We start from the raw sequence: 25,024 nt of genomic DNA, 5'->3' as shown, positions 1-25,024 counted from the left end.
CTGACCATGTGTATCAGTAAAATGTGAAGCAACTTCCCAGACTCTGCACAAAGCTGCTGACTTAGTTTATAATGATGCCGTCGTTACGTAATGAGTGCAGTTATTAATGGGAAATCAAATGAGGGGAAACTCAGACGGGATAGTGACAGCTGAAGAAATGGGCAGCGTCACACAGCGTGTGAAACCACAATTTAATGCCTGGTGCCAAAAAATGTCCTGATTGCTTCATTCATTTCATTCATTTAACATGTGATTATCAGCCTAGAAACTGGAAACGACAAATGCAGGCAAAATATCATGTAGGCCACATAGGCTGGTGTTCTGTGCAGCTCAACAACGCAGCTGCGTTCTCCAAACTGCATCGATTATTATTTCTACCAGAAAACACTATCTGTAGCATGTGTGGATATTTGAGCCCCTGCAGAAAGAAAAATGAAGACGAAATGAGAGAACAAATAGTGAGGACATAGATATCTCTGTTAGTTGTCAATGCAGGTCCATGGGCCGGGAATGCTAATGAGGCTTTGCAGTGAAGACTGGAGCTGTGTGTGTGTGTGTGTGTGCACAGGGATCGATAGCTGACCCAATGGTTTGGGCAATGCTTTATCTGGCCGAGCAATGATATTATCAGCCTTGAATGTTATATACAGCGAACGTCTTCCTAAATCAACACAAACGCTTCGCTTACAGAAACCATCCCAGTACCCCCTTTGGAAAAAAAAGCCCTTCACGACTGGTATATTTTATATGCCATAGCTTGTATTTGATCCATTGCCTCAGCTTGATCTAGGACTCTCTAGACAAGAAGATATATACACAATTATACAGCCATCATCTTGCCTGTTAACAGACTTACTGAAAAGACAGAGAAAAAGAAACCCACATAGCCTTCTTGTTTTGTTTTGCAGTACAACATTTTATTTAAATCCATTTGTCAACAATGTAAACGATGTTATATCAATTCATTTTATTAATAATACATCAGGAAGTACATATCATTGCTGAGCATTTTCGAAATCCTTTCATGTTGTTTGACAATGACATTGCAACCTCATATACATCTTAACAAGGCCTCCCCGCATTCCCACTTCTGCCTAGGGTGTTAATGCGGCTGGTCCATATTCCTTAAGAAATTTTAATAACCGCTGAACTGTGCATGTGATGCCCTGCAAGTGATGTTGCGTATTTTATACAAGCCATCGTGGAATGGGAAATGATTCATCACACCGATAAATGGAGAAGATGTCAAGCTAACACAATGTTTCGATTCATTAAATATCCAGTAAATGATAGACTGCGTTTTATATTTGTCTGAGAACCGGCGGTAAGTAAACTTTGTATCTAGCTGAAAGTCAGCGGCCTTCTTTCCGCAGTGCAACAATTAAATACATGGCGAATGTGCTTATCTTCAATCAGAGAACACGCCGGAGAGGGTTGTAATGGAATCCCCAGTAAGTGACATTACAAGACTCCGGGCTGTGCACTTGTGCGCTCTCTTGGACAGATAGTGAAATGCCTGGTGTAAACTTTTTTTGAGGCTGATTTTTTATGAGGTGGGTGGATGCTGGAACTCAGATTGTTCGGTGCAGGGTTTGAAACGTATTCCCTGACAAGTGGGGATAATAAATGAGTGTCGCTTTCAGATGGATATCTCAGACGTGAAATTGCGCCCAGCTGGTTGTGTAAGCAAACAAATAGTTTCATGTAAGAATCTCGTCTTGTAGGTTGATGAATAGAACACGACATCGGTAAATGGGTCTTTAACTCATTTAGGAATAAAACTCTTGGCTCTCTCAGTGAAAGACACGGAGACGCCATGTACCCAGAGCAATTGCTATTTAAAAAAAGAGTTTTATTAGTTTCCACTCCTTCACCCACATTTTTACCATTAAATCCAAACGTCAGTCAATTACAATGGTCACCAGCTCATCAGTGCAAAATCTGAACAGGGCCTAACTTTGTTGCACGTATGGAGATTAATAGTTCTGTTTTGTGAAAATACTTGGGGTTTGGAAATGCGAGAAGTTGAATGGGAAAGTATTAGAAGGTAAACATACTTCTCCTATTTGGCAAATGACATCTGTTTGTAAAATAAAACCACCTTTTTAGACAAAAGCGTTGGGGAGGGGGGCGTTCAATTTAAGTAGAGTGTTTTTAAAACAAACTGCTTTTCAGGATTAATCTCAAGCCCTCGCTTTCTCCAAAACCATATTGAATATAACACCAACGGATTCGCTCTGCAGCTTAAAATTAGGCCGATCAAATATCTTTTTAATTTGTTATTTTTAAAACGTGCTCAAACTGTGCAAAAAGTGACAGAGTTAAGCGGCGAAGATGGACAGATGGAATGAAAATAAATTCATTTCACTCAACTGGAACTGTAATAAACACAGTTATTTATAAGAAATGTTTCAAACGACAGGCAGACAGTGGTTTAGCCTTTGCATAGTTAGATCCCTAAGGGAGTTCCTTTTTTTTTTGATTTTTTTTCCCCAACAAATCTTGTGGTTACAGCCCCTTAAAACCCGCCTCTGAAAAAAGAATGGACACTACCCGTTTGAGAAACTGAAGTCGGGCAAAAAGGGGCGGGGGGGTTCGGGGAAGCAAAATAGTCCAGGTAACGCGTTTAACAGTAATAATTCAGACAAAAAGATGTAAAATCATGTAGTTACGGGACAACCAAACATAAAAGGAATCCTCTGAGGAGAATTCTGGTTGTAAAGAAGGAGAGAGACCAAGAAGAGAATTAAGGGAAAGCAGGAAAAGAGACGAGCCGGCAATGCTTAAGGGGAGAATCAGACAAAACAAGAGAAAAAAAGACAATGCAGTGTTCAATGACAATTCGGTGAAACAGGAAGAAAGAAAAGATTGGGAAGTAGAATCCAGACCTCGTTTTAAAGGGAAATCAAACAGAAACAGGGAAAGAGAGCAGCCGGTGGGTTTAATGCGGGCATAGAGGGGTTGAAGAATTGTGTTTGTGATAATTCAGGGCAAAGGGAAGGATGGGGGGTTGGGGGGTTTGGAGTGGGGGGGAGACAGAGAGAAGGAAAACAAATAACATTCTACGGCCAACAGCTCTCAAGTCTGTCCTTGTTCACTTTAAAATTAGAAGCATAACGTTTCATGAAAGAATAAAACATTATTTGAAAACTGCACATGATTTATTACAAGAACAATATACAGCTGGTTTCATATTTTATTAAAAGTACACTAACATCAGAGTTCAACACATACACTTTTCCTGCGTTTAATTGTTCATATTCATTTTCAGCTTAATTTATGCATTGACAGCAATAGAAGCCCACCCCCACCAATAGGTCAACTTTTGAGTTGCTGTTGATGAAATGTAAAGCTCGGGGATACCTTACTGTTTCAAAATTCCTTTCTCGTGCATCCTGGACTCTATGAATCATCTTAATTTGAGAAAACTAGGAATATGCTGATATAAAACAACCATCATTTCTTAATTGCTGGTCTATTTTTATTCCGAGTTTGCTGCTGAGGCGTAACACCAATTCCCCCTCATATTAGCAATGCTGTAAAGTCAATGGGTAAAAGTCACAACGTCACATTATATTAGATCCTTTCCAGTAGGATCATTTAAAAATCCTCTTTTTTAACCACTGAAGAATTTATTGGGGAATAAAACAAGATGTTGTAACTAAAATAGAAATAAAAACATTTGCAGAGAGATTCACTTGAAATAGAGTAGAACAGAAAGCAGCATTTAAACGTGTAAACTGTAGTGTGTGGAAAAGTGATTCATTACATTATAATTTTATAACTTTGATACAAAACTTATTGTGGTACACAGCAATTAAATAATACAAATATAAATAACTAAAGGACAACCTCCAGGATATGAAAGTATAAACCACGCACTATTCAGATCATTAATACTTGACCACACACTGCAACGTTTCCAGATTAGTTTAATGAATTATGATGCTAAAAATGAAGCCTTAGACCAAGAGGCTTCGGCTTCTTTGTTTCACAAGAAAGGACTGAAACTGGGCAGGGAAAACATTTTTTAAATGTATCTAAAAAATCTTTAAAGGCCGCCATATTTGTTAGCTACCATCTGCTTCCAATGAGCCTGGCTGCCCACATTATTAAAGTGCTGGACTGGGCTGCAATTTCTCCAAGAAGAAAAGTATGACCTTAAATAATAAATTTCCTGGTCATCCCCAAACCAATCAGTGTTTTACTTCGACTGAAACACAATACACAGAGCCAAGTGCATCACAAAAGTGTCCATGTCAGGCATCGAAAGTTGAAATCAGCATTTAGTTTCAGGTTAAACATTGAGATTTTGCAACAGCATTCGCCCCTTCGGTTTCTGGGAGGATTAATAATATTTGAAGATTCCAATTAAATAGATTCCCTGGAAAAAAAAAGTTCCGAGGCAGCTTCTCAGTTGCACTTCGTAAAAGGGGGGAAAATGCAAATTAAAAAAATAATAACAAACAAAGGTAACTATAAGTAAGGAGCCTAGAACGGACAGAGTTCAGATAGCTCCAGCCTCACGAAATGTCTGCGCAGGTTAAAAGCAGGTGGGAGTAAAAAAAATCCATCGGTTACTAAACAACCTGTACTCAATGTACAAATATGTGTTTACCAAAGAGAAAGTGGAATGCAGTATTTACATAGTGTCAGAGCTGCGCGCTTTTACTATCACAGACAACATCAAGGCTATTAATTTCTATAGAATGGAATCGCGCGGCATTAAATATATTGGGTCGCCATATATCATGCTGAAATCCGGACTTAAGTGTCACGAACAGCCACGAAATATAATAGATCTGTTTATATAAGTGAATTCAAACAATTAATTAGAAACAGTGCTTCAAAATAGGGGAAAACGCATTTTGGAATACACCCACTGTCCCCCACAGTTCCTGACATGTTATGAAATACCACAGGACGCCCCTGTCATACTCTGTACTAACAAGTTTAAACAGTATTTTAATTGGATTTAACGGTGAAACGATGAAAAATCATTATCTATTAGGGCTTTGATGTCGATGGGCGGCCGTAAAAGGGTAGTGTAAAAGTCGGGGTTGAAGGAAATAGGGGCCTCGGGGAAACGCTCATAGCGACAACTGACAATAAGTTGCAGTCAAACCCATTGAAAGAGCACTGATCAGAATAAAAAAAACACACCCTGAAATATCCATAATGTTAAGCGCAACCAGCGTGTGCATAGCAATGCCTCAGTTCTTTCTTTATTGGTTCTCCATCTTACTTGGGCATGTAGGCATGTGTAGGTATTGTTACTGCATACTGCTGTTGTGGGTGGATATATGCATCTGTATTGGAACATACATAGACAATCTATTTACACGTTAATTATTCCATCTAAAAGTGTCTGTAGCCATCGCCTTGTGTATCCTGCAGCTTTGCGACTAGAATGTTAAAAACCCCAAGCGGCCAGAAAGCAGGATCACGTTAAATGCAAAGAGAAAGCTTGAGAGCATAGAGAGGAAAATCAAAACACGAACACACACATTCTCTCTCTCACACAGACACACACACACACACAAACACACACAGACACACATTCTCTCTCACACACAGGCACATGCATGCACACACAGTCTCTCACACATACCACACATATCACACATATATATATGTAAAAACAGACACATCTCTCCATCTCACACACACAACACACATTCGCTTCCACCAGCACAACACACACATGTTTACAGCCACTCGGATTCACAATGTGCCCCTTGCTGCTTTACTCTGGACTGGCCATTACGTTTAATTTCGATGCACAGTTGTTAAAGGAAGCTCTCCCATGACAGTGTGTGCTAGAGCTTTGATCCGGATTATAAAATACTAATGCAAACAGCAACTGAAATCTACAACAGCCTTTTCTAGGCAAGGCACAGCAGTCTTTACATCTCCACTGTCTGGAAGCAGTTGGTTCTTTCAAATCTTCTGAATATTTCATCCAGATATAACCAGCGTATAACTATAACTTGAATGGTATTATTTAAAACATGATGAGGAATTTATACACATATATGATTATTAAGGCCCGGGCAATTAATGCCCAAATATCAGTGGGATGGAAGTCCCTTAAAATCTATATTGTCGATCACGAAGCAGAGAACGACACCACCAGTGAACAGATAACACAGACACGGCTGCGATAGATCTCTTTTATATCACTTTTGTAATTGTTCCAGCGTAACAACGTTTTTTACAAGAATATTCCATCATACCCACAGAACAACGCCACAGTACAACGCGTCTGCAAGGGTACAACGCGTGTACTTATTTCTGGACGTTGTGTTTTTATTGTCTACAGGTAAACAGGCTCGGCAGTACTGATAGGAAAGTTTAGCTGCATGATTAAAAACTGGGGAGAGGAGGTGAGCTTGGAGGATGGGGGGAGGGGAAGCAACACAAAATAAAACAATTTTGTTTCCACGTGGAAAGTCAGAGACAATTGGGTTGGGGTGAAGGGAGAGGGGGAGATATGAGGAGGGGGGGGGGGGGGGTGGGAAGGAGGGTGGTGGTGGTGGGGAACTCGTTATCGTAACAAAACAAAACTTCAATCAAGGTCAGTCCTGAATACAAATCAATAATTTCAATCAACCTAATTCCAGAGTTCACGGATACTTTTTTTTAAAAAAATCAAAGAAAAAAGTGCCTTGGACACTCAGACCAAAACTCTTCTTTCTACGAAGGCAATGGGAGCTGACACAGAATCCAAGTGTTCTTTAGGCGGTCCGCTCTGTGATAGTTCTAAAAACACGTTTTCTCTATTATCTTTCAGCAGTGCTCCCTTACAATCTGATCACTTTTTAAAACGTCAGTTTTGCCAATACTGCAGGCTAGTTGGTACGCTTAAAGCGACAAAAAGTTTCTTTTTTTTAAAATGTTGTGCTAAATTCTTTTTTATTTATTTGTTTAATTCTGATTTCAATTTTAATTCTTGGAGAACATAGCTTTGACGACATAAATCGCACTCATTATAAGAAGCAAAAGGTTATATCAAAAAATTATTAGTATAGAATCACAGGAAACCTGGTTTGGAACCAGAAAAAAAATACAAAACAGATATAGATACATAGACACAGGACAATTTTATAATTATTTGGAAAATGTTATTTTCCCCCTAATTTCTGATTCTGTTTTTTAAAATGCGCATACGATGTTTTCTTGAATTTTACAAAAAAAGGAAAATAAAGACTAATATTTTACAAAATGATAAGCGATGCTTGTGGTAAGTGTGGTTCTACATATGGTGCAGTTCAGTTCCTTTTCACAGAATAAATCCCACAGTCAACAGTTTGGCCTCTTGGAAGGTCCTTTTATTTTCACAGATATCATCCTATAGGAACTTTCAAGTTCTTGAATGGAGAGGGAGGCTCACCTAAAATGCTTGTGTTTATTTTTGTTTTGTTTGGGGAGGGGTGTCCTTCTCTCATCATTGGATGGACATATAAGGCCAGTTGAAGCTGCTCCCCGACAGTAACATATCTCTGATGAGGGTTTCAATTGGGGTTTTACCTACCAAACGGACGAAGAAGAGCTGTTCGATGACCGAGGAGGAGACGGTGCGAAGAGAAGGCAGTCGCAGTAAGAGCTTGCCAAAGCGGCTCGGCTGGTTCGGGTACTGGCTTCTCACATATTCCTCCAGAGCACACTGAGATTTCTCCTGCAGGCTTTCTATGTGGGCAGCATCCGACAGGCCACAGGCGTCTTGACAGCCAGAGAAAAACAGAATTAGTGCCGCTATCAGTCGACCTTTTGTTTTATTTTAATCCTCGTTTATTTTTTATATATCAATCCACACACACTATTTCTTTCTCTCTCTCTCTCTCTCTCTCTCTCACACACACAGACACATAAATACACTCTCTCCTCTACACGCTGGAGGCGGGCAAGCTATCTGATAACGTCTTTGCTTTTTTGTTGCAAATATTACGGCTGATGCAGTCTCTGATGCCAAAAGAAATAGCCAGCATAAGCTTTGAATTAGAAGTAACAAAGAAACTCTTAAATAATAAGTACAGATGTACGCCATTTCCCGCAGAGAACCAAGCGAGAGACACCAGTGTCTGGGAACATTGTGTGATAGATACTGGTACGTGTTATTGTTCCTATTCCTTTGCAGCATGTGTTACACATGCTTCTTATGCATTCCACTGCAAAGCAGCTTCTCCCTTAACTCTATAATAGTGTAGTCTTGCACCAATTTTAAAAAAGTGATAAACAAGAAGACGTGCAAACCATACACCATTCACAAGAAAGCAGGGCTATCATTAGTGAAATCCCCCCTTTGTACTAACAGTTTTGGTGATATGACTGTGTATAACATCATGGTTATATTGTCGGCAACATTTCCAATGTGTGCAAAATGCATTCTAATAAAGTCAACATCCATCCAGTTGTTGGAGGTTTGGGGTTTGCTCGATTTTTTTTTTGTTGCAAAATAACACTTACTGAATTTTAAAATTCCAATGTTATATGTGCATACACAGATGCTGTGCACTACCGAGCTTGAAACATTTTGTGGAACAGATAAGGCCAGATTGCGCTTTCTTTCAGGAAAGGCTCTTTGACGATTTGTGAACGCTTTAATTTATATGCTTGGAAGCCATATTTTAGCGTATGAATTAATAAAGTAAAATAGGAAGTTTGGGTCACGACCCGGCACTTGGACAGCATCCAGAATGAGAGGTTGAAAATGCTAGCCGGAAACCTAAGGTAAAACCACAACAAGCCTCCTGTAAGCTTCAGTAACTTCAAGCGGCCCTCACAAACAGGCCAGCGAGAAAGAAAATGGCAAGAAAAACACCCTCTCGATCATCCAAACGCTGTTCGCTTTGGAAAACTTGGACAGCTTTGAGAAAGGCTTCCCATGAATTCCCCTCTGGCTAACAATCAAAACAAGTTTGGTCAAAACTGGAGGGGAGGGGGAGGGGGGTGAGGATACGATGCGAAGCGTTTGAACAGACATGTATAATTTCTATCTTTCTGCAATAATCGCATTACGTCTTTTTGTGTCTCTCCCTTACTGTGATTGTTCTATTTACCAACAGTTCCCTCGATGAAGGAATAATTTATCAGGATTTGCGGGCTGTTGAAAATATGATTAATTTGTAATTTTACTGATCAATTTCCAATTGATTTACATCAGATTATGTTATTTAATAAAACCCTCCTGGTTAAAATAAATCATTGTTATAGCACTTGACTAATACCATCCTTTAAATAAATAAGCATCAGCCGCCCAAACCATTCATATCTGCTTTCTCCCTGCACTCTTCCTGCACCGAGTGAGCAACGTTATTGATTTACATCCAATTCGCTGAACTTTCTGTCCCGTTCGCCCCCAACCCTTCCTTCTCCCCGAACCACTCACCTGATGTGAATAGCACAATAGCTTTGAGACAGCTGTATTCTGCCGAGTCGACGTGAAGGGCTTTCAGCTTCTCGACTTGCTCCTGGAAGATCCTTATGTGATCCATGAAAGCAACGACCCTGTCTGCAGACATTGGCGAGGCATGGAGCCCGGCAGCAGCCAGCAGAGGAGCCACATGCAACGGCATCGAGCACTGGGCAGCATTGAGAACAAACAACTCACTCCAAGTCAGCCTTAGCAGAGCCACCTGATCTGTGATCTGCAGATCTGGGAAAAAAGGGATATTCCTGGCCCATTCCACGGCGCTGAAAAGCAATCGTGCAGCCAGTTCACAAATGTTCTCGATGCCCATGATGTTGTTGGGTTGCATACATTGACTCCCATACCGAGAGGTTGGGTAAGGCTCGGCCCGCAGTAGTAAGGAGATGTATCCAGACAGATAGCAATGGCCGTTCAAAGGGTCCCCATTCGTCAACGCGTACTGGCCTGGGTTTGGCTGAGTTGGAGGCATTCTTCCTCGCTGAACCGCTGACAGAAAGAGAAAAAAGGAGAGGAAATGTACATCCACAAAGCGCAATACAACCCACCCAAAGCTTCAGAAACACATCATTATTTTTACCACTATTTTAGATTTTTTTAAACTTCACAAGCAACCAGTTCAATTTTCCATGTAAAATTACAATATGTGACGTTATAAAAAAAAATTAGGCACATAAAAATGTAAATGCTAAACACAGTTTTACCCGTCAGAGCACTCCACATTGTGTCTGTTTTTTAAAAATCCAAAACACAACATTGCAGAAAGAATTGCTGGATTGTAAAAACTCCCCCAAACTGCAACACCCACCCACGGTTACAATTGGAAAATTCTCCAAACATCTAATGCATGAATGCAAACGATTAACTTACAATTACAGGGGGGAAAAGACCGATGTATTAACCATTTGAATCCACAAAAAATATGCAGCCATGCTTGTAATTGTTAAACTCTCTCAACTTTGAAGCTGCGAGTTCGATTTTTTTTTAGGTTAAACGATGTTTTTTAAAAAAATGTATTTTAAGAATATGAATTGGCATCTAACATATTTCTTATTTTTACCAGGTTACAATTAACCGGTTAGAATGACTTTCCAGCCAAAGCATTTGTTCAGATTGAACCGAAATCGCGCAATGAGAGATTTGAAGTCCAGATCTCCTCACATTTACAGTGATGCTTAATAAAATATTCACCTTCCCGCCTCATCCCAACTTTGAGGCATTTCTTCAGGCGGCAGTACTGACACTGATTGCGGTGGTGCTGGTCTATAGGACAATTCCGGTTGGCACGACATGTGTACGTTAAGTTTCTCCGAACACTTCTCTTGAAGAAACTTTTGCAGCCCTCGCATGTGAACTGGCCGTAGTGCTTGCCGCTGGATTTATCCCCACACACCACACACTCGATATGCTGCTGCTGCTGCTGTTGACAGGGTTGTTGCTTCTCGCCGCCAGGCTGGACGCTCTGACTGCTGCCTCCGAGCGGAGTGGAGGGCGGCCCGGGCTGGCCCGGGGTCTGCGGGGTGTGGGGAGCACCCGATGCCGCCTGCTGCTGCTGCTGTTGCTGCTGCTGGCCCGGCTGCGTTTGTGCAGACTGGCCGCCCTGAGCTCCGGCCACATCGTCCTGAGGATCTCGCCAAGTACTAACTACCATTGCCATAATCTCGGGCCCAAAAAGTGCGGGAAAACAAGTTGATCGCACGGATTTTTTTTTTGTCCTGTTGGTAGGGAGCAGAGTTGGATGGTGGTAACAGAAAATGAAAAAAAGGAAAGAGAGAAGGAATAAAACTGCGATCAAACCAACGCACACAGACACACACACATAAGGAGCAGTGAATGAATGAGTGAGTGTTGATCAACAGTAAGCGAAACAAATGAGGACCAAAAAAAAAATAAGAATAAAAAAGAAGATCCCGATCAGGGTACGCAAGTGTCGGGAGGCCAGATCCAGGGCAACACGCAGTCAGCCATTCAGGAAACCAATCTAGGAGGGAACGAGGGGTTAAAGATTATAGGAGTTGGGGAAAAAGAGACGACCTCAATTCGAAGGAACACACACACACACACAGAGAAAAATAACCACGCGATCCCGAAGTAAAGTATGGCGAGTGTTAAATCCCTTCTTCTCCGGAGAGGAACAGAAAATAGAAGATCTGAATTGTCAGAGAGAAAAAAAAAACTCACCAGGACAAAAAAAAAGGACGGCCGACGTTAAAGCGCCCTATTTTCACCTCTCATGCGGAGTGGAGAGAGAAAGAGAGGAAAGAAAAAACAATTAATAGAATATGCAAGGGGGAGACAAAATGAATGCGTTTAAACGGGAAGACTAGCGGAGCAATTTTTCCGAAAGGGGGATCTGCGCGAATGTCTGTATATAGTGAACTTTGACACTACTATTGAAACTGACACGTTTCTATGGAGATCGCTGCCTTATATGGAGCTCATGTCAAGGAGCCAAGAGAGGGGCTGTTGGCAACTGATAATCAAAGGCGACTGGTCATAGCCCTGAATTGGGGCTGGGGAGGCTAAGGTTAGCCAGCCTCCTGCACACTATTGGTTAGCCGTCTTATTTATTACCTACGACGCTCTGACAAGCAAAATTTACATTAGATCTCCTGCGCTGGTATTTACTTTGAGACCTTATTAGTATGGGTCGCCTGTGGTCACCACAAAAAAGCAACACGAGGACCCTGTGCTTGTAATAAAACAATGCAGCGAGCAGCCTCGAAATTTCAGATTATGAAAAAAAAGTTAGTTGACAATCAAACTTTCTTTTCGTATTTTAATGGATCATTGTTTAAAAATAAATAAATAAAACGGGCACACCATCCCTTTTGTGTGAAAGCGAAAAAAAAAACATTGTTTTTGCTGTTGCAATATTAATTCGGTGAGCGACTGGTTTTTTTTATATTTCATTTTTATTCTGTTTTGAATTATCCTTTGATGCCTCGCTACAATGCCGGTGAGATTCCAATTGTGATTTTCAGAGGACGGAAAGTTGCCATTGTGTTGTAGACTGGGGAGCTGTGCTTGTAACTGTAGGATAAGTCCAGCAGAAAGTGCGGAGGCTGTTAACGTGCCTTGTATTTGACGTAAATTAAATCTCAGAACAGCTGTATCCGGCTGCCATCTAGCGTACAGTAGACAATTATCAAATATAATACACACACCCAGCTGGATAACCCACCAGATGGGCTTTTATTGAGGGATTTGTTTAATGCGAATAATTTATTGAATTTTAAAGTAAGTATTTTAAACTATTAATCCAAATGTTATTAACCCTAAAATTTCAGAATGAATCATTATATTAGTGGAAAAAAATGAAAACCACGATCCAATCGACCCAGATTATTATTCGTTTCACAAGATTCTGGGTTACTGCTCCATATATATTGAAGCAACGTTTGAAACTTGAAGATGTAATGTTATCACCAACCAGCCACGACAAAAACGCTTAACTCTAATAAAAGCAAATAGATTCTTGGTGACAAACAGCCATAAGTAAGATAATGTACTGTCTATATGATTAGTCAATGCATTACATCCATTCCTTACTTCTAATATTTACTTTGTTCAAAAATAAAGCGTAAACTCAGCTTGGTGAACCTTCATAATTGGTTAGATAACTTAAAAGAAGAAACACCAGCGGCCTTTTGTACCATTCAATGTACACAAACGCACACAAATTTGATCAACTAGTTTAATTTTAATGAAATGAATTCGATTCTTGCATGCTGCCTTGGTTAAACACAGTTTACAATCGGATTCCATCCTCAACCGCCCCTATTGTATATGCATTGATGAAGCGCCGTTATTATGCAACAGTGGATCTCGTCTCTCTCTCCCCCCTCTCTCTCTCTCTCTCTTGCTCCTTAAATAAAGTCTCGGTCATGTCTTATGATTAGTGAAAAGGTGAAACGAATAAGATTAAAGGGAACAAAGAGAAAATTCTGTAAGTGTATCGTCAGGGCTTTCCTCCTTAGAATGGGGCAGAGTGGACATTGGAATGGAGGCTGCCTCTCTCCTCGCAACTTGCTTGAAGTGTGAAGAGCTAAAAACAGGCACCTGTAACCGACGGGAGCGAGAATCGTCAAAGCACGCCAGCAGGCAAGTAACAACTTTACTTTCATTCTCTGTATCATGCTTGGATTTTAGAAAAAGCCGCTCGAAATAGTCCGCGGCTCCCTGAAGCACTAAATTCTTTAAACATGAGGCTGACATGCTGTGCCTCCAAAGGCTATTTATGTATTACTGTGTCAGCTAATGAAAGGAAATAATTATTATTGTATATCATACAATACGCACTGCAATGATAAAGCTGTTAGCGACCGAATATTTTCCCTACGGTCACAGCAATGTTGTTCCAAAGCCATTCTGGTGCTTATGTGCAAAACAAGGAGTAACGGTGGATTTATTCATGTGTGCTTATGTTCTGATTACTACTGTCGCTAATCTTAAAGTAACTAGATTTATAGGCATTAGGCATATGTAGTGTAGCGCACATGGAGCAGGAATCGTCTCCCTATGTTTCAGCTGGTGTGCTCTTTTAAAAAAATCAAGAGCGGCGTGAAATCAAGGTATGCCCAACTTGTAAGCTTCAGAAAGTAAGCTTCTCACCTGCTCTATTTGTTGTTTGATCACCTAATGAAAAGATCGATTGGCCAATGTTTGGCTAAGTGATAGTGTCAACAGATAAAGAAACAGCAAAATGATCGACTGGCCCCGGAATACAGACACACAATACACTGCTGCTGCCACCCGCCCGAGCCCTCAGTCACTCTCAGTCTTCTCTCTCTCTCTCCCTCCCTCTCTCCCTCTCAGTGCTTCTTCTCCATTTCAATAAATACGGTAGTGTTTTGACAGAGGGTGGTGCAAAAGTAGTTAGAAGAAAATAGCAATTCTGTAATGTGAGTTTAAGAGAAATGCTGGATTCATATGTGCAGTTCAGAGACGGAGAGGAAAGGGAAAATTGCCTTCAGCGGGAGGTCGGATCGTTTCAGGCCGGGCCTGAGGTAGGGAGAACCGGTGGCAAAATGACGTGGAGTCGGTACCTCCCAGTCTTACTATCCTCGAGGTATTTTGGAATTAATGACCGTACCCACACTGTTCAGCAGTACCTATGTCATGCAGTTCAGCTGATTGACTTCCTTATTCTTGTACTTCTTAGATTCTGAGTTTAAGAGCTGAATTTCAAGGTATACCTCAAACCGAAATACTTCATCCGCATTCAACTCCCACCCTGAAGAATAAACAGCTCAGTTTCAAGTCCTTGGCATTTGTTTTTTTGGCCACAGATATTTAAGCAAAATCACGGGGCATTGCTTTGTCCTGTAAATTAATTTTCCCCCCCCCTAGTTAAAAAAAAGTAGCCTAGTTTTAGCAGGTTGCAGATGTTACTTGAATAGCCTTGAATTTATATCAACATGCTGCAGTCTTCTTTAGATATTTAAAAGCGCAATCTTGTAAATTTGAAACAAACATGAATACTGATGATAATAGTTATAATATAGTCAGAGCGAAGATTTTCCAGTGAGAATTAATGTATTTTGTTGCCTGATTTTTCCATCCAACCCACCCACCAAGAGCATCTGGTTTGTAGACTTTTGTAAATCTTGGAAAAAAAATGGCTGGTCTTTCAGTTAGATCTCCTCCCCCCTGTTAGGGCCGCTGACCTGCCCCATTACCCAAGGTTTTTTGCTGAGTTCCCGAGGGCAAAGAGAGAGAGGGAGAGAGAATTTTAACTTTTCCAGCTGTATCGAGTCAGCCACGGTGCAAAACATTTTTTTAAACGAGACATTTTCTTGCAGTTTCCCTACTCAAATGCAAACATGAGTCGTGAATTCTTCTGAAAGCTATGACTCGTGTGTCTGATCTTTAACTTGCGCACGGAATCTAAAGGCAACGAAAATGCACAGCCAAGAGAAACTATGAAATGAACACAAAGGCAACGCATTCACTGTCTCCCTAGTTCACTGCAGCATTTTATCTGTGCCCCACTCTCAGCTCCACAGATATAAAGTTACCCAACTGAACATTGGCCTGGTTTTACTGAGATCGCCCTTTGCTTCCCTATCGCACAGGGATAAATAAATGAAACAAAAATACTTCATTGATTCATCATTTCAAACGTTATTTTTTGTGCGCGTGCTTCCAGCAGCTAAACCTCACTTGATTTAATCTGCAATAAGTTAGGTGATTAAGTGACTAAAATGATCCCATCCAGAGGTTAGTTCCATTGGCACAACTGAAAAGAGCTGAATCCTGTAGAATTTGGTGTTAGATTTCTGTGCCTCGGCCTAATTTGTCTAAAGAAAGTTATGTTTTATCCACAGACACCAGTAAGGAGGTATGGTAGTGACAGATGCGGATCACTTTAGCTGTTTATATAAGCAATACCGGCTTTCTGGATATTTTTACTCAGCTGTAAACAGGCACGGAGAACTTTAGGTCACATCCTACGTGTGATAATAACAGACAGATGTTTAAAACACATAAAAATATACACGAAGCATTTTTTAAGCTAACTCTCGTTCTTTAAGTCTCTTGAAGCGTCAAAAAGAAGAGGAGGGGTTCTTTGTCCGAATTCATCCCTGGCTATTCTGGGGGTGAATTTGGTGTGAAAGGGACGAGAAGGTCACTTGACATCGCCTTTTATCTACTGGCGTTCTCTCTGTGGATCATCGGATCTGAATAGACACATCTAATCGCACTTAATGGAAACTTGGCGAGAAAGCGAAAACGCGCCTTTACCTGCATTTACCGTTAGAATCAGCGCAGCTAATTGCCTCACCCCTTTGCTTTAATGTAATCTCAAAACAAATCGAAAGCCTTAGGAATTTTTGGAGGTCTTATAATTGGCTTGTAATAAACCCACATTTTAACTCAATCCCCTCTCATTGACATGTCTGGGATACTCCACTTGAGCAAGTTTTTAATGAATGTGTTAGATTTATATAATAATAACACTGTGGATGACAAAACAGTTTGGTGTGAAAACTTTTTCAGATAGTTTGCTACTATCAACTCCTTGCATGCCTTGTTTCATTGTTAATTACCTGAGGCCTGGTTTCATCAAAAAACAATTTAACTCAATCAATTTTCCAATCAGGACAGATAAAGCATTCCATTCACGATTTTGGTGCTAGTCTGGGCCTAAAGGGAGTTTACTTGAATATTTGATTTTCCTTTCACTATAAGTAACATGGTAACATATTGCAAGCCAGGTAGCAGAAATCTTTAATAATAACAGAAGTAAAGTTGCTATATTATGTGCACTTATCTGGAACCTTATTGCCGTATACAACGTATATTTACTATGGTCATTAGGCGTGTAATCTGAACAACAGATATAAAGATCACATTTAAAGCTAAAATAAGTCTAAGCCTTTCAGTCTGCTCCCACTTAAACCCCCTATCGCGGCGCATAAAAGACCAAAAACAATTCAATATCCTTAATTAGGAAGGATGCACCTTTTCAAATTGGAACACGGTGGATGCAGATGAAATAGAAAATGAATGTTCGTGTGTTAAGTGTGTACTCTGGTGGGCCAGCAAAAAGAAAAACAGTTAAAAGACGAACAGTATTAGGAGACATTCTGAACCATATGAGTGAAATACATATATGACCATGTTGTGCATTAGCAAAATAGCCTCTGTGTGCGAGCCAAACGTGCAGGTCAGATTATATGACACATTAGATCATAAAAGGACAGTTCAATATTAAAACTTTTACAAAGCGACAATGCGAATTATTTGTTTCGGATCCTTTAGCATCGCCTCTGAAGATGCCTCCAAAACAGTAATAGTTTAGAAGTCGATTTTTTTTAGCAGGACTAATTGCAAACAATGATGCTTAGATTGCTTTTACAATTAGACGATGGTTGGATCTTCTTGGAGGAACTGTCAGCTCCAGCAATGGGTAATTGCTTTATTGCCCACAAAACCGCCATCTATTTAGAACATACGTGCTAATTACGGTGAATGGGCGTATAAGCAGATATCATAAATCTATTAGCATCATACAAATCGACGGTTTAACTAAGGACTCCATATAATTACGTATATTATTTGTGATCATAGTCCTATGGACAGCCTCATCTCACAGCACTAACTAAACGCATGTCCTGTTGACGCCTGGTCGCTTCGGGCATGGACGTTCGAAAAATACACACAAACAAACTTTGCCCCCTGAATCGTTTTCCACGCAGTTTCCCGGGAACTCGTGGACAGACCCCAAGCTGTTTTGTGTAAAGTGAATTCTGATGGCAGGTAATTTCAGTTGTTTAATGAGTAAAAGTTTGCAAACTTTCTCTAAAACGGTAATGATGATCTTAGCTTTTCATTCCATGTTTTGCTCAGGCGGTGTTTACTCCTGGAAAGAGTAATCAGACTTCTCTGGTGGTAATAAGTGTGAATTCAATACTGTTTTGGACTTGGTCGTGCGGGCTTGGTGTTGGTACAGTTTCATTTCCTTTGCTAGCCGTTCTTCTAAGGGATCGGGTTGTGATTTCTGCACGAGTTAATTCTATTCCTTTTTATTTCCTTGTTTTTAATATGTCTTTATTTTCACATTTCTCCGCCAAAGTTTAATTATGCACAATTAACACAGAAACTTAAAGAGAATACTGTTTTGATGAAACAATATTTGTACGGGCTAGCAGCCTAGTCAATCTGTTGTTTGATCTAATAATAGCATTAACTGATCAAAGTTATGATTAAATAGTGAATTAATCATGGCGCCTATTTAAGAAAAAAAAGTATGTGGACTAAAACCATAATCGCTGGAAACCCATGAACCATCAAGTAGAATTGAGTTTGACGGGACTGTACCAGCCCAGGCAAGGTGTAGGGACCAGACGGCAAGAAAACAATTAACACCGAATGACAGTTTATTGGGACTTACAGTCTTTCACCGGGCCCAATATCAACCGTTAAATCTAACTCCTGGAGTCGGCGTGGACCTATCCATTGAGGTGACCATTAGCTCCGATACCACGGACTATGTGCATCTCATTGAGAAGGAGCTAGCCTCTGTGAATTAAAACAGAAAATGATGCACTGCCAAAGTGCACAATAAAGTCAGAATATTTAATAATAACTCTCCCGACGCGTCATGAATCGTAATGCACACTAAATATTTGTCTAGTTTGGTATGAGGATTGCAGCTATTTATTGGGATGTTATTATTCGTTTTCTTTCCCAAAGGCAAACTGCTTAAATTATGGAAAATACATCTTTCTTACGTATTTAGAGCCGAGGTCAATCAGAAGACCTAGCAGTCCTTTGGTTGGACAATTGATATTTAGAAGGCCAATTCTAAAAAAAAACCTGTATATATTCAGTGGTGAATCCATAAGAAGGACCGATTCCCTTACATTTTAAGTCTCAGGAAGGAAAGTGTTAATAATTTAATTGAATTTTCAATCGAGCAAGGGTGACTAGAACCATATTATCCTAGTCTGTAACTCAAATATGCATTTAACATTATTTGTATGGACTTCTAGCTAATATCATTATTAAAGTTCCCACAGCTCAATTCATATATAGATTAAAGTCTGATCAAAAGGAAACGTGATTGAAAGCAATCTTTAATCTATAATTCCAGCTACACTACATTTTTGTTCCAATAGATACGTGACTACTGATTTTGATCACGTGATTTCTAATCTGCTGAAGAGTGGGTAGCATTTGAATCAATATCAGTGATTTTTTCATCCTTTTCTTTAAGAAACATCTAATCTCATATAATATATTCTATCATGATTTATACAGATTTCTGACAAAATAATATTTTGTACAGTTAACTTAGGAAGATAAAACGATCATGATGCCCAATATTATCCTTACAAGTAATATTGCTGATCAAATGAATCGACAGCTTTTTAAATGATTTAAATTAAATGCTATGTTTTCTCTATGTAAAATGTCAAACACATGCACCCTTCTGTGTGTCTACGTGAGGATGGGGGAAGGGAAACGTCTGGCATGCGGCAAGCCAGAAGTGGGGTATGCATTAACAGTTATATGAATGTCATTGGAGCCCAGCTCATATTTCCTTAAAGGGAAAAGTGAGAAATTTCGTAGAAATGATTCAATGAAACATTTCACCTGTCACAATTTGAACATCATGCTATGGGGTAAAAGATAGCTGGTTAAATAACAAAGTCAAACTCCAATTGGTTACATATTTATCTTTTCCAGGACAAATTCTGTCCATATTAAATATATAAATGATGTTTTTCATTAATTTGTTTGAACATAATAAATTCAGAAAGAAGGCACTTAGGGAAATATAGAAAGGGTCGAAAGACCTGTATGCTATCTGTGAAGGATGAATATTGGAGAGAGGGATGGACGGTGATCTCGTTCTGTTTTGAGCTCCCTCTGGAAGCAGGGAGTGAAATTGTTCCATTACAGGGTTTTATAGCCCTTACATCTCACATCTCAGGTGTTTGCACAGCTCCTCCTTAGAGCTTCTCCCACAAAACTGACAGGAGAAGAGAGAAAATGTGCCTTAATCGTTTTACTCGAACTGAGGGAAATTGGACCACGTCTTATTAAAATAAGAGGGGCGGGGGAATTTGGAAGAAGTTACTAAAAGCCACAAATTAGCAATGAAAAGCAAGGTGTTGGGCGCCAACAGCAGTAACATTCGTATTTTAGGTCTCGTTGCTTTATAATACATTTTTAGATAGCTTATCAATCAGAACAGATAACTGACGTAAGCAGAAGTGTTTGCTGCTGTATTAAAGCACTACATGATGTTGATTTTTTTCCATTTAAAAAGTTTTTGTTTTCTACAGAAAAGCGTTATATCTTCAAAATATTGCGGCAATTTAAGAAAATTGATGTTAAACTGTCACGGTGGTTTAAAATTTCAACACTTTGGTTTTGTTGCAATATTTTCGTGCTTCTCTCCTTTCTAATTTCCCGCCATCCTCAGTGCAATGTGTTATTTTACAGTTCGTCTTATTACAAGTTTGTTCAATAGAGAATCATTAAAAAAAAACAGAAATCCCACCAGATACCATAACAAGCAGAAGGAAACTACAGTCTAGATCTATAATACAAGACAACTTCTACTGTCATAAGACGTACAATATAGAGGCCTGAGATGCACTTTGTTACTGGTTACCACAAACTTCTTGTTTAGGATTGTATTTTTAATAATATAAATCAAGAAGAAAATCAGTCGATTCTAGTTTTTTTTTTCGAAGGGGCACGAATAAAATTCGGAGTTACAAACCATATTTTAGAAATCTAACATTTATGAATATATTAACACATGTTTAACATTTTAGAGCAGATATCGCTGAAAGATAATTGAAGTCGCTTGCTATCCCTTCAATTATTGCAAACATAAACTGTTGTGAACTCGCTGCATTCAGCGTTCATGAATATTCCGCGTCTTATGGAATTAACGTTTTCATATTTAATGAGGTATATTAAATAATAGGCTAACTCCATGGAACACAATACTGAGGAGCACTAGCTTCATATAAATATGCCCACGTTTGCACTATACGACTAACATTTTCTATTATACCAATAAAGCATATAGATACACGCACAATAATAAATGTTACTGACTATTCAGTTGGGCCCTATTATTAATAATGATTTCCTAGTTATTATGGACCTTCATTTCTGACTTAGCAAAGCAACTTTTATGAAACAGAGTCCTCACGAAACACTTTCTCCTTATTGGGTTAGAAATATTGTTGCATCGTGTAACTCATTTTGACGAGGCACTTTTATACTAATTTGTGAGGATTGTAATTCAGAGCTTTACAGTATCTATACCACCAAGTGATTGTTATATTGCTATCGGCTTTGTGGTCAACTGACCCGAAGCAGCTGATTGTAAAACGCACAGAACGGTTCACTTCATTCACATTATAGTACCATTACTAGGGTCTTACTAAAACAGAGTTATCTGTCTACCTATCTGATTGATATGCAATATAGGGCAAGATGCTGAAAAGTCGTCTGTAGGGAGATAAACCATCGATATTTAATCGGTACCTGTAACTGAATCTGATTCTGTATCGCTTCAAGACACGTTTTCATAAGTAAGGTTTACATTCATAAAGACATCTTGTATAGCCTGGGAAGTGTGGCTGAAATAGCTACATTAGTAGAATAAGATGTAAGACAGACTTTTGAGAGTTGGAGCTCAGTACCGGCAGGCGGGCGCGGGCCCCCACATCCTAACATAAAATAATCAATATTTTAAATTGTAATTGTGGATGATGGTTGGGTCACATCAAATGTATATATGTAGACGGAAACTTCTCTAGACCCGCCGTTATTATCCTTACGCGCACTTATAGCTCAGTTGTACTTGGAAAGGCAAATGGTTGCTCAAATCGACTTTTCTCGGACTCTGTTCTTAATTATTTACTTTGTGAAACAGCCTCATATTCAGTAAATCACACCAGGGTCAAGTTCTTATTTATTTGTCCACCCAATTAAGTATAATTCCCAGTAATTTTGCACCCCACAATAAATGCCCATTTAGCCTTGGGTGCATACTTTGGGATCAGTATTTAACCCACTGAAATTATTAACATCGGACAATCAACTTAAAATGTACAGCAACCAAATGAAATGATTCCCCAGGTTTTTTTTTGCTGTATGTTGTGAGTGAGTGTCTATGGTATCCCCCAGGGCTCTTTCTCCCTGCCTGCTCCCTGATTTCGTGTATAAAAGCAGCTCTGAATGATGGATTACTGTGTCATTGCAGCCTGCGAAGGATTAATTTGTTTCATTGATTTCTCTTTAGGCAGAATGCCAGGATTCGCTGCTTCCCACCTTTACAGGATACTTCCAGCAGTAATAGACGGTAATAGCCTAAGACAAATCAGCCCATTCTTGTAAAAATAGAACCACAAAGCTCAAATCCCCCAGTTGGCTGCAAGGATGCACCTTTTCTACCGCATTCCAAGGACATTAATGAATGTTTTTTATACAGGTATTAAGATTTCTGCATTAACAATGGGATGAACAACCTTTCTAGAACTGCTTAGTTATTGTCTAAAAAAAACTTTGCAAAGTTATACCGTTTGAAACGAGCTACTAGCCTTGAATACTTCTGTGCAAAACTGGCCATGTGGATACCACATTGACTAGTACTATTTCAATGTGGGAATAACATTTGAATATTAAAATAAATATTGTACAGGATAGTGCTTTTTTAAACAACTGCTTTAACCGCAGGAAAACAAATTATCATTCAGTGTTACTGCATATGTTCAGAGACAAATAAAGTAATCTCTCTATGACATTTACTTCCACTTGCAAGTAAAAACAAAATAGCTGTACAAGTTCACTGTTGTACCAATTCTCCTTTTTAAGTGTTTTCTTTCTCTAATTGATGAAAATAATCACTTCTGAAAACTGCACATTAGAACTATTTTATGAGGACTTTATTTAACTAGAGTAGAGGCACTAAATAATATATATGTGTTTTATATTATATATATATATACCTATGTAAATAAATTGTTTCTGCTCTATCCATCCAAAGATTACGTAATACTATTTAATACAATGAATTGTTCCAAAGATATTTTGAGCATGTTTGAATGTTGGAGTTAAAGTTTCAGTATGCATTTTCTTTAAGATATATTTTATAAGTTATGATGTAATATATTCAAAGAACTTTTTCTATAAATACAGATTCATCAGTAGATGTCATTTGTCAGTTTCTCTATTTCTGTAACATTTATGTACAGAAAAACAAGTAAGCTAATTGTTCTACTCCACCAAGAGCCAAAAAAATGCATCAGATTATGACAGAAACATTTATGTATATTAAAGCAATTTTATTTATAACTGCTTTCTCTGGAGATTTTGGTAATGCAGGAATAAAGTTGGAATAAATTCATTTTGGCATCAAAATGCTATTCATGCCAATAAAGTTATATCCATTTGCAACTGAACCTGCCCAAAATTACTCAAGGGTTAATTTATTTAAGCATTTCAACTCCCAATTACTTTTAATATGTCATTTTTAGACTAGAAAATATGTAATTTTTTTTGTTCAGTCATTTTTTAAAAAGTTAGTGAAAATATTTTGGTTGCATGTCAAATCACACAGATAATAGCAAAAGTCCATCCATTTTGAATAAATTAACCATTAGGAGCCCTCCAAAACTGCTAACACTGAACCTGAATAAACAGTCATGATTTTTAAGTTACTTTGATCCAAATGAAAAATATTCAGAACTTCCTCAGTGTAGATAAATGAAAACAGATGCTATAAAGCCACTAATAGCTTGCAAACAAATTGGACAAATTTCCCAGTGGTTGTAGAACTACAGTATCCCTCACTCACTGCTTTGTCTGCATCACATTCATTTTTAGCTTTTCCAAGCCAGTTCTTATGTTTAAAGTTTTCTGTGTCATTGAACTACTGATAACAGTACAACTAAAAGTGTTTTTGTTATGTTGCTATTGTTAAAATAAAGAGTAACTGTAGGATTTTCATTGCTAGTTAGTCATATATACACATAATATTTACATGCAATATATAATATTGAGATTTCCCCATAAGTAATAGATATAAAATAACTTTACTGTCTTTTTAAAATTGATATGCCTTTCATTTCCTTTGGAATAGCTTTCTTCTATGAATCTTTCTTTCGCACGTCAAGTGGAAGAAGAAAAACTAAATATGCAAGGCCAAGATAGGTCCATTTTTCTATGCTGGAAATATATTATTTCATCAATACATTGATCATTACTGTAGGTTTAACCATATATCAAAATTAAATAAAATATTAACTAATATCAATAAAACTGTCATATGGTAAAACATGAAACTGTAAAATCCTTAGGATTTGAAGAAGAAACAGCAACTTAGATCAGCATGATGAAAGAGTAATTGAAATAAGGTTTGATCATAATTATTGATGCTGTTGGAAGAGTTAAATAGGCAAGACTTTTAATTTTCTTTTCCATCCCAGTAATAATATTCAGAGCAAAAATGTTTTTTGCATGGATGCATATTTAAAATGGTTCCATATATGGCATCCATCTGCATGCACAGTAATGTTGAACAAGTATTTGTAACTATCTTGCACATATCATGATTGCAGTATTTCAGAACCTGTTTTTCTCCACAACAAACAACAGCCAGATTAAATAAAACAGTTCTTCATATTCCTCATCAGGCTATTTTAATAAAAAATTCTGAAGAGATATCAAAACTACATTGCATCACATGTTCAGGTGCTGTTCTACCACATTCCAACATTTCTGCAAGATATTTCCTGTTCGTTGGCCTGTACACTTGCTTGCAGGGAAAAAAAAAATCTTTCTATTTAAAGTGTTTCGATGCATTAATAGTTGGTCAACATGAAATGTACACTATTCAAGTTTATGGAAGTGTAAGGGAATTAGAACGTGAAACTTTCCTTCAGTTCTTGATTTAATTTCACTGGAAGGCCTTGCTTTTATTTTTAGATGAAGAGATTGGCACTGATGTTTTTTCTCTAATTTCACTTTGCAAAGTTTTCTATGGAAATATGTCAGGTATAACGTTTCAGAATATTAGTGATTATCAACAGCTGTGATGCGACAACGTTTTCTGTCAAC

The 25,024-nt window shown here is 38.6% G+C and overlaps 2 protein-coding genes and 1 long non-coding RNA gene across 15 annotated transcripts in view; 2 read left to right on the top strand and 1 right to left on the bottom strand.

Annotated features, from left to right (window-relative positions):
* Window positions 1-25,024, top strand: part of arb2a (ARB2 cotranscriptional regulator A) — a 918,141-nt gene that overhangs the window by 691,877 nt on the left and 201,240 nt on the right. The gene's annotated exons all lie outside the window — the stretch shown is intronic.
* Window positions 80-12,277, bottom strand: nr2f1a (nuclear receptor subfamily 2, group F, member 1a). 2 transcript variants are annotated; one of them, XR_013579779.1, is made up of 4 exons: window positions 10,619-12,277; window positions 9,389-9,916; window positions 5,615-7,722; window positions 81-5,562 (listed from the first exon to the last, which is right to left on the bottom strand). XR_013579779.1 is itself a non-coding variant. In XM_078565187.1 (3 exons), exons 1-3 carry the CDS (start codon window positions 11,082-11,084, stop codon window positions 7,448-7,450), a joined length of 1,269 nt encoding a protein of 422 aa, XP_078421313.1. In that variant the 5' UTR covers window positions 11,085-12,277; the 3' UTR covers window positions 80-7,447. The 2 variants fall into 2 exon arrangements, 1 of the variants encoding a protein (XP_078421313.1); XM_078565187.1 differs by having other exon boundaries at window positions 80-7,722.
* The window catches only part of LOC144694598 (uncharacterized), a 40,241-nt gene continuing 27,966 nt past the window's right edge, over window positions 12,750-25,024 (top strand). For 4 of the 12 annotated variants that reach the window (XR_013579790.1, XR_013579786.1, XR_013579788.1 and 1 more), the window contains exons 1-2: window positions 14,103-14,498; window positions 22,209-22,268. This is a non-coding gene — a long non-coding RNA (uncharacterized LOC144694598). Of the gene's footprint in view, window positions 13,536-14,102; window positions 14,499-17,574; window positions 17,693-22,208; window positions 22,398-25,024 lie in introns of those variants that run through there. The other 8 variants (XR_013579795.1, XR_013579792.1, XR_013579781.1 and 5 more) reach the window with 7 other exon arrangements.

The sequence above is a fragment of the Cetorhinus maximus genome, chromosome 2 (genome assembly GCF_964194155.1).
Source record: "Cetorhinus maximus chromosome 2, sCetMax3.hap1.1, whole genome shotgun sequence".
NCBI classification, from domain to species: Eukaryota; Metazoa; Chordata; class Chondrichthyes; order Lamniformes; family Cetorhinidae; genus Cetorhinus; species Cetorhinus maximus.
Note: the sequence above shows the minus strand (reverse complement) of the source record. Positions and strands in the feature narration are given on the sequence as shown.

Coding starts and splice junctions, on each gene's coding strand:
- nr2f1a (XM_078565187.1), bottom strand. CDS start 11,084: ATGGCAATGGTAGTTAGTACTTGGCGAGATCCTCAGGACGATGTGGCC. Junction 9,917..10,618: donor AGTTGGGATGAGGCGGGAAG/GTGAATATTTTA, acceptor TCTTTCTGTCAG/CGGTTCAGCGAGGAAGAATG. Junction 7,723..9,388: donor TATTGTGCTATTCACATCAG/GTGAGTGGTTCG, acceptor CTGGCTGTCAAG/ACGCCTGTGGCCTGTCGGAT.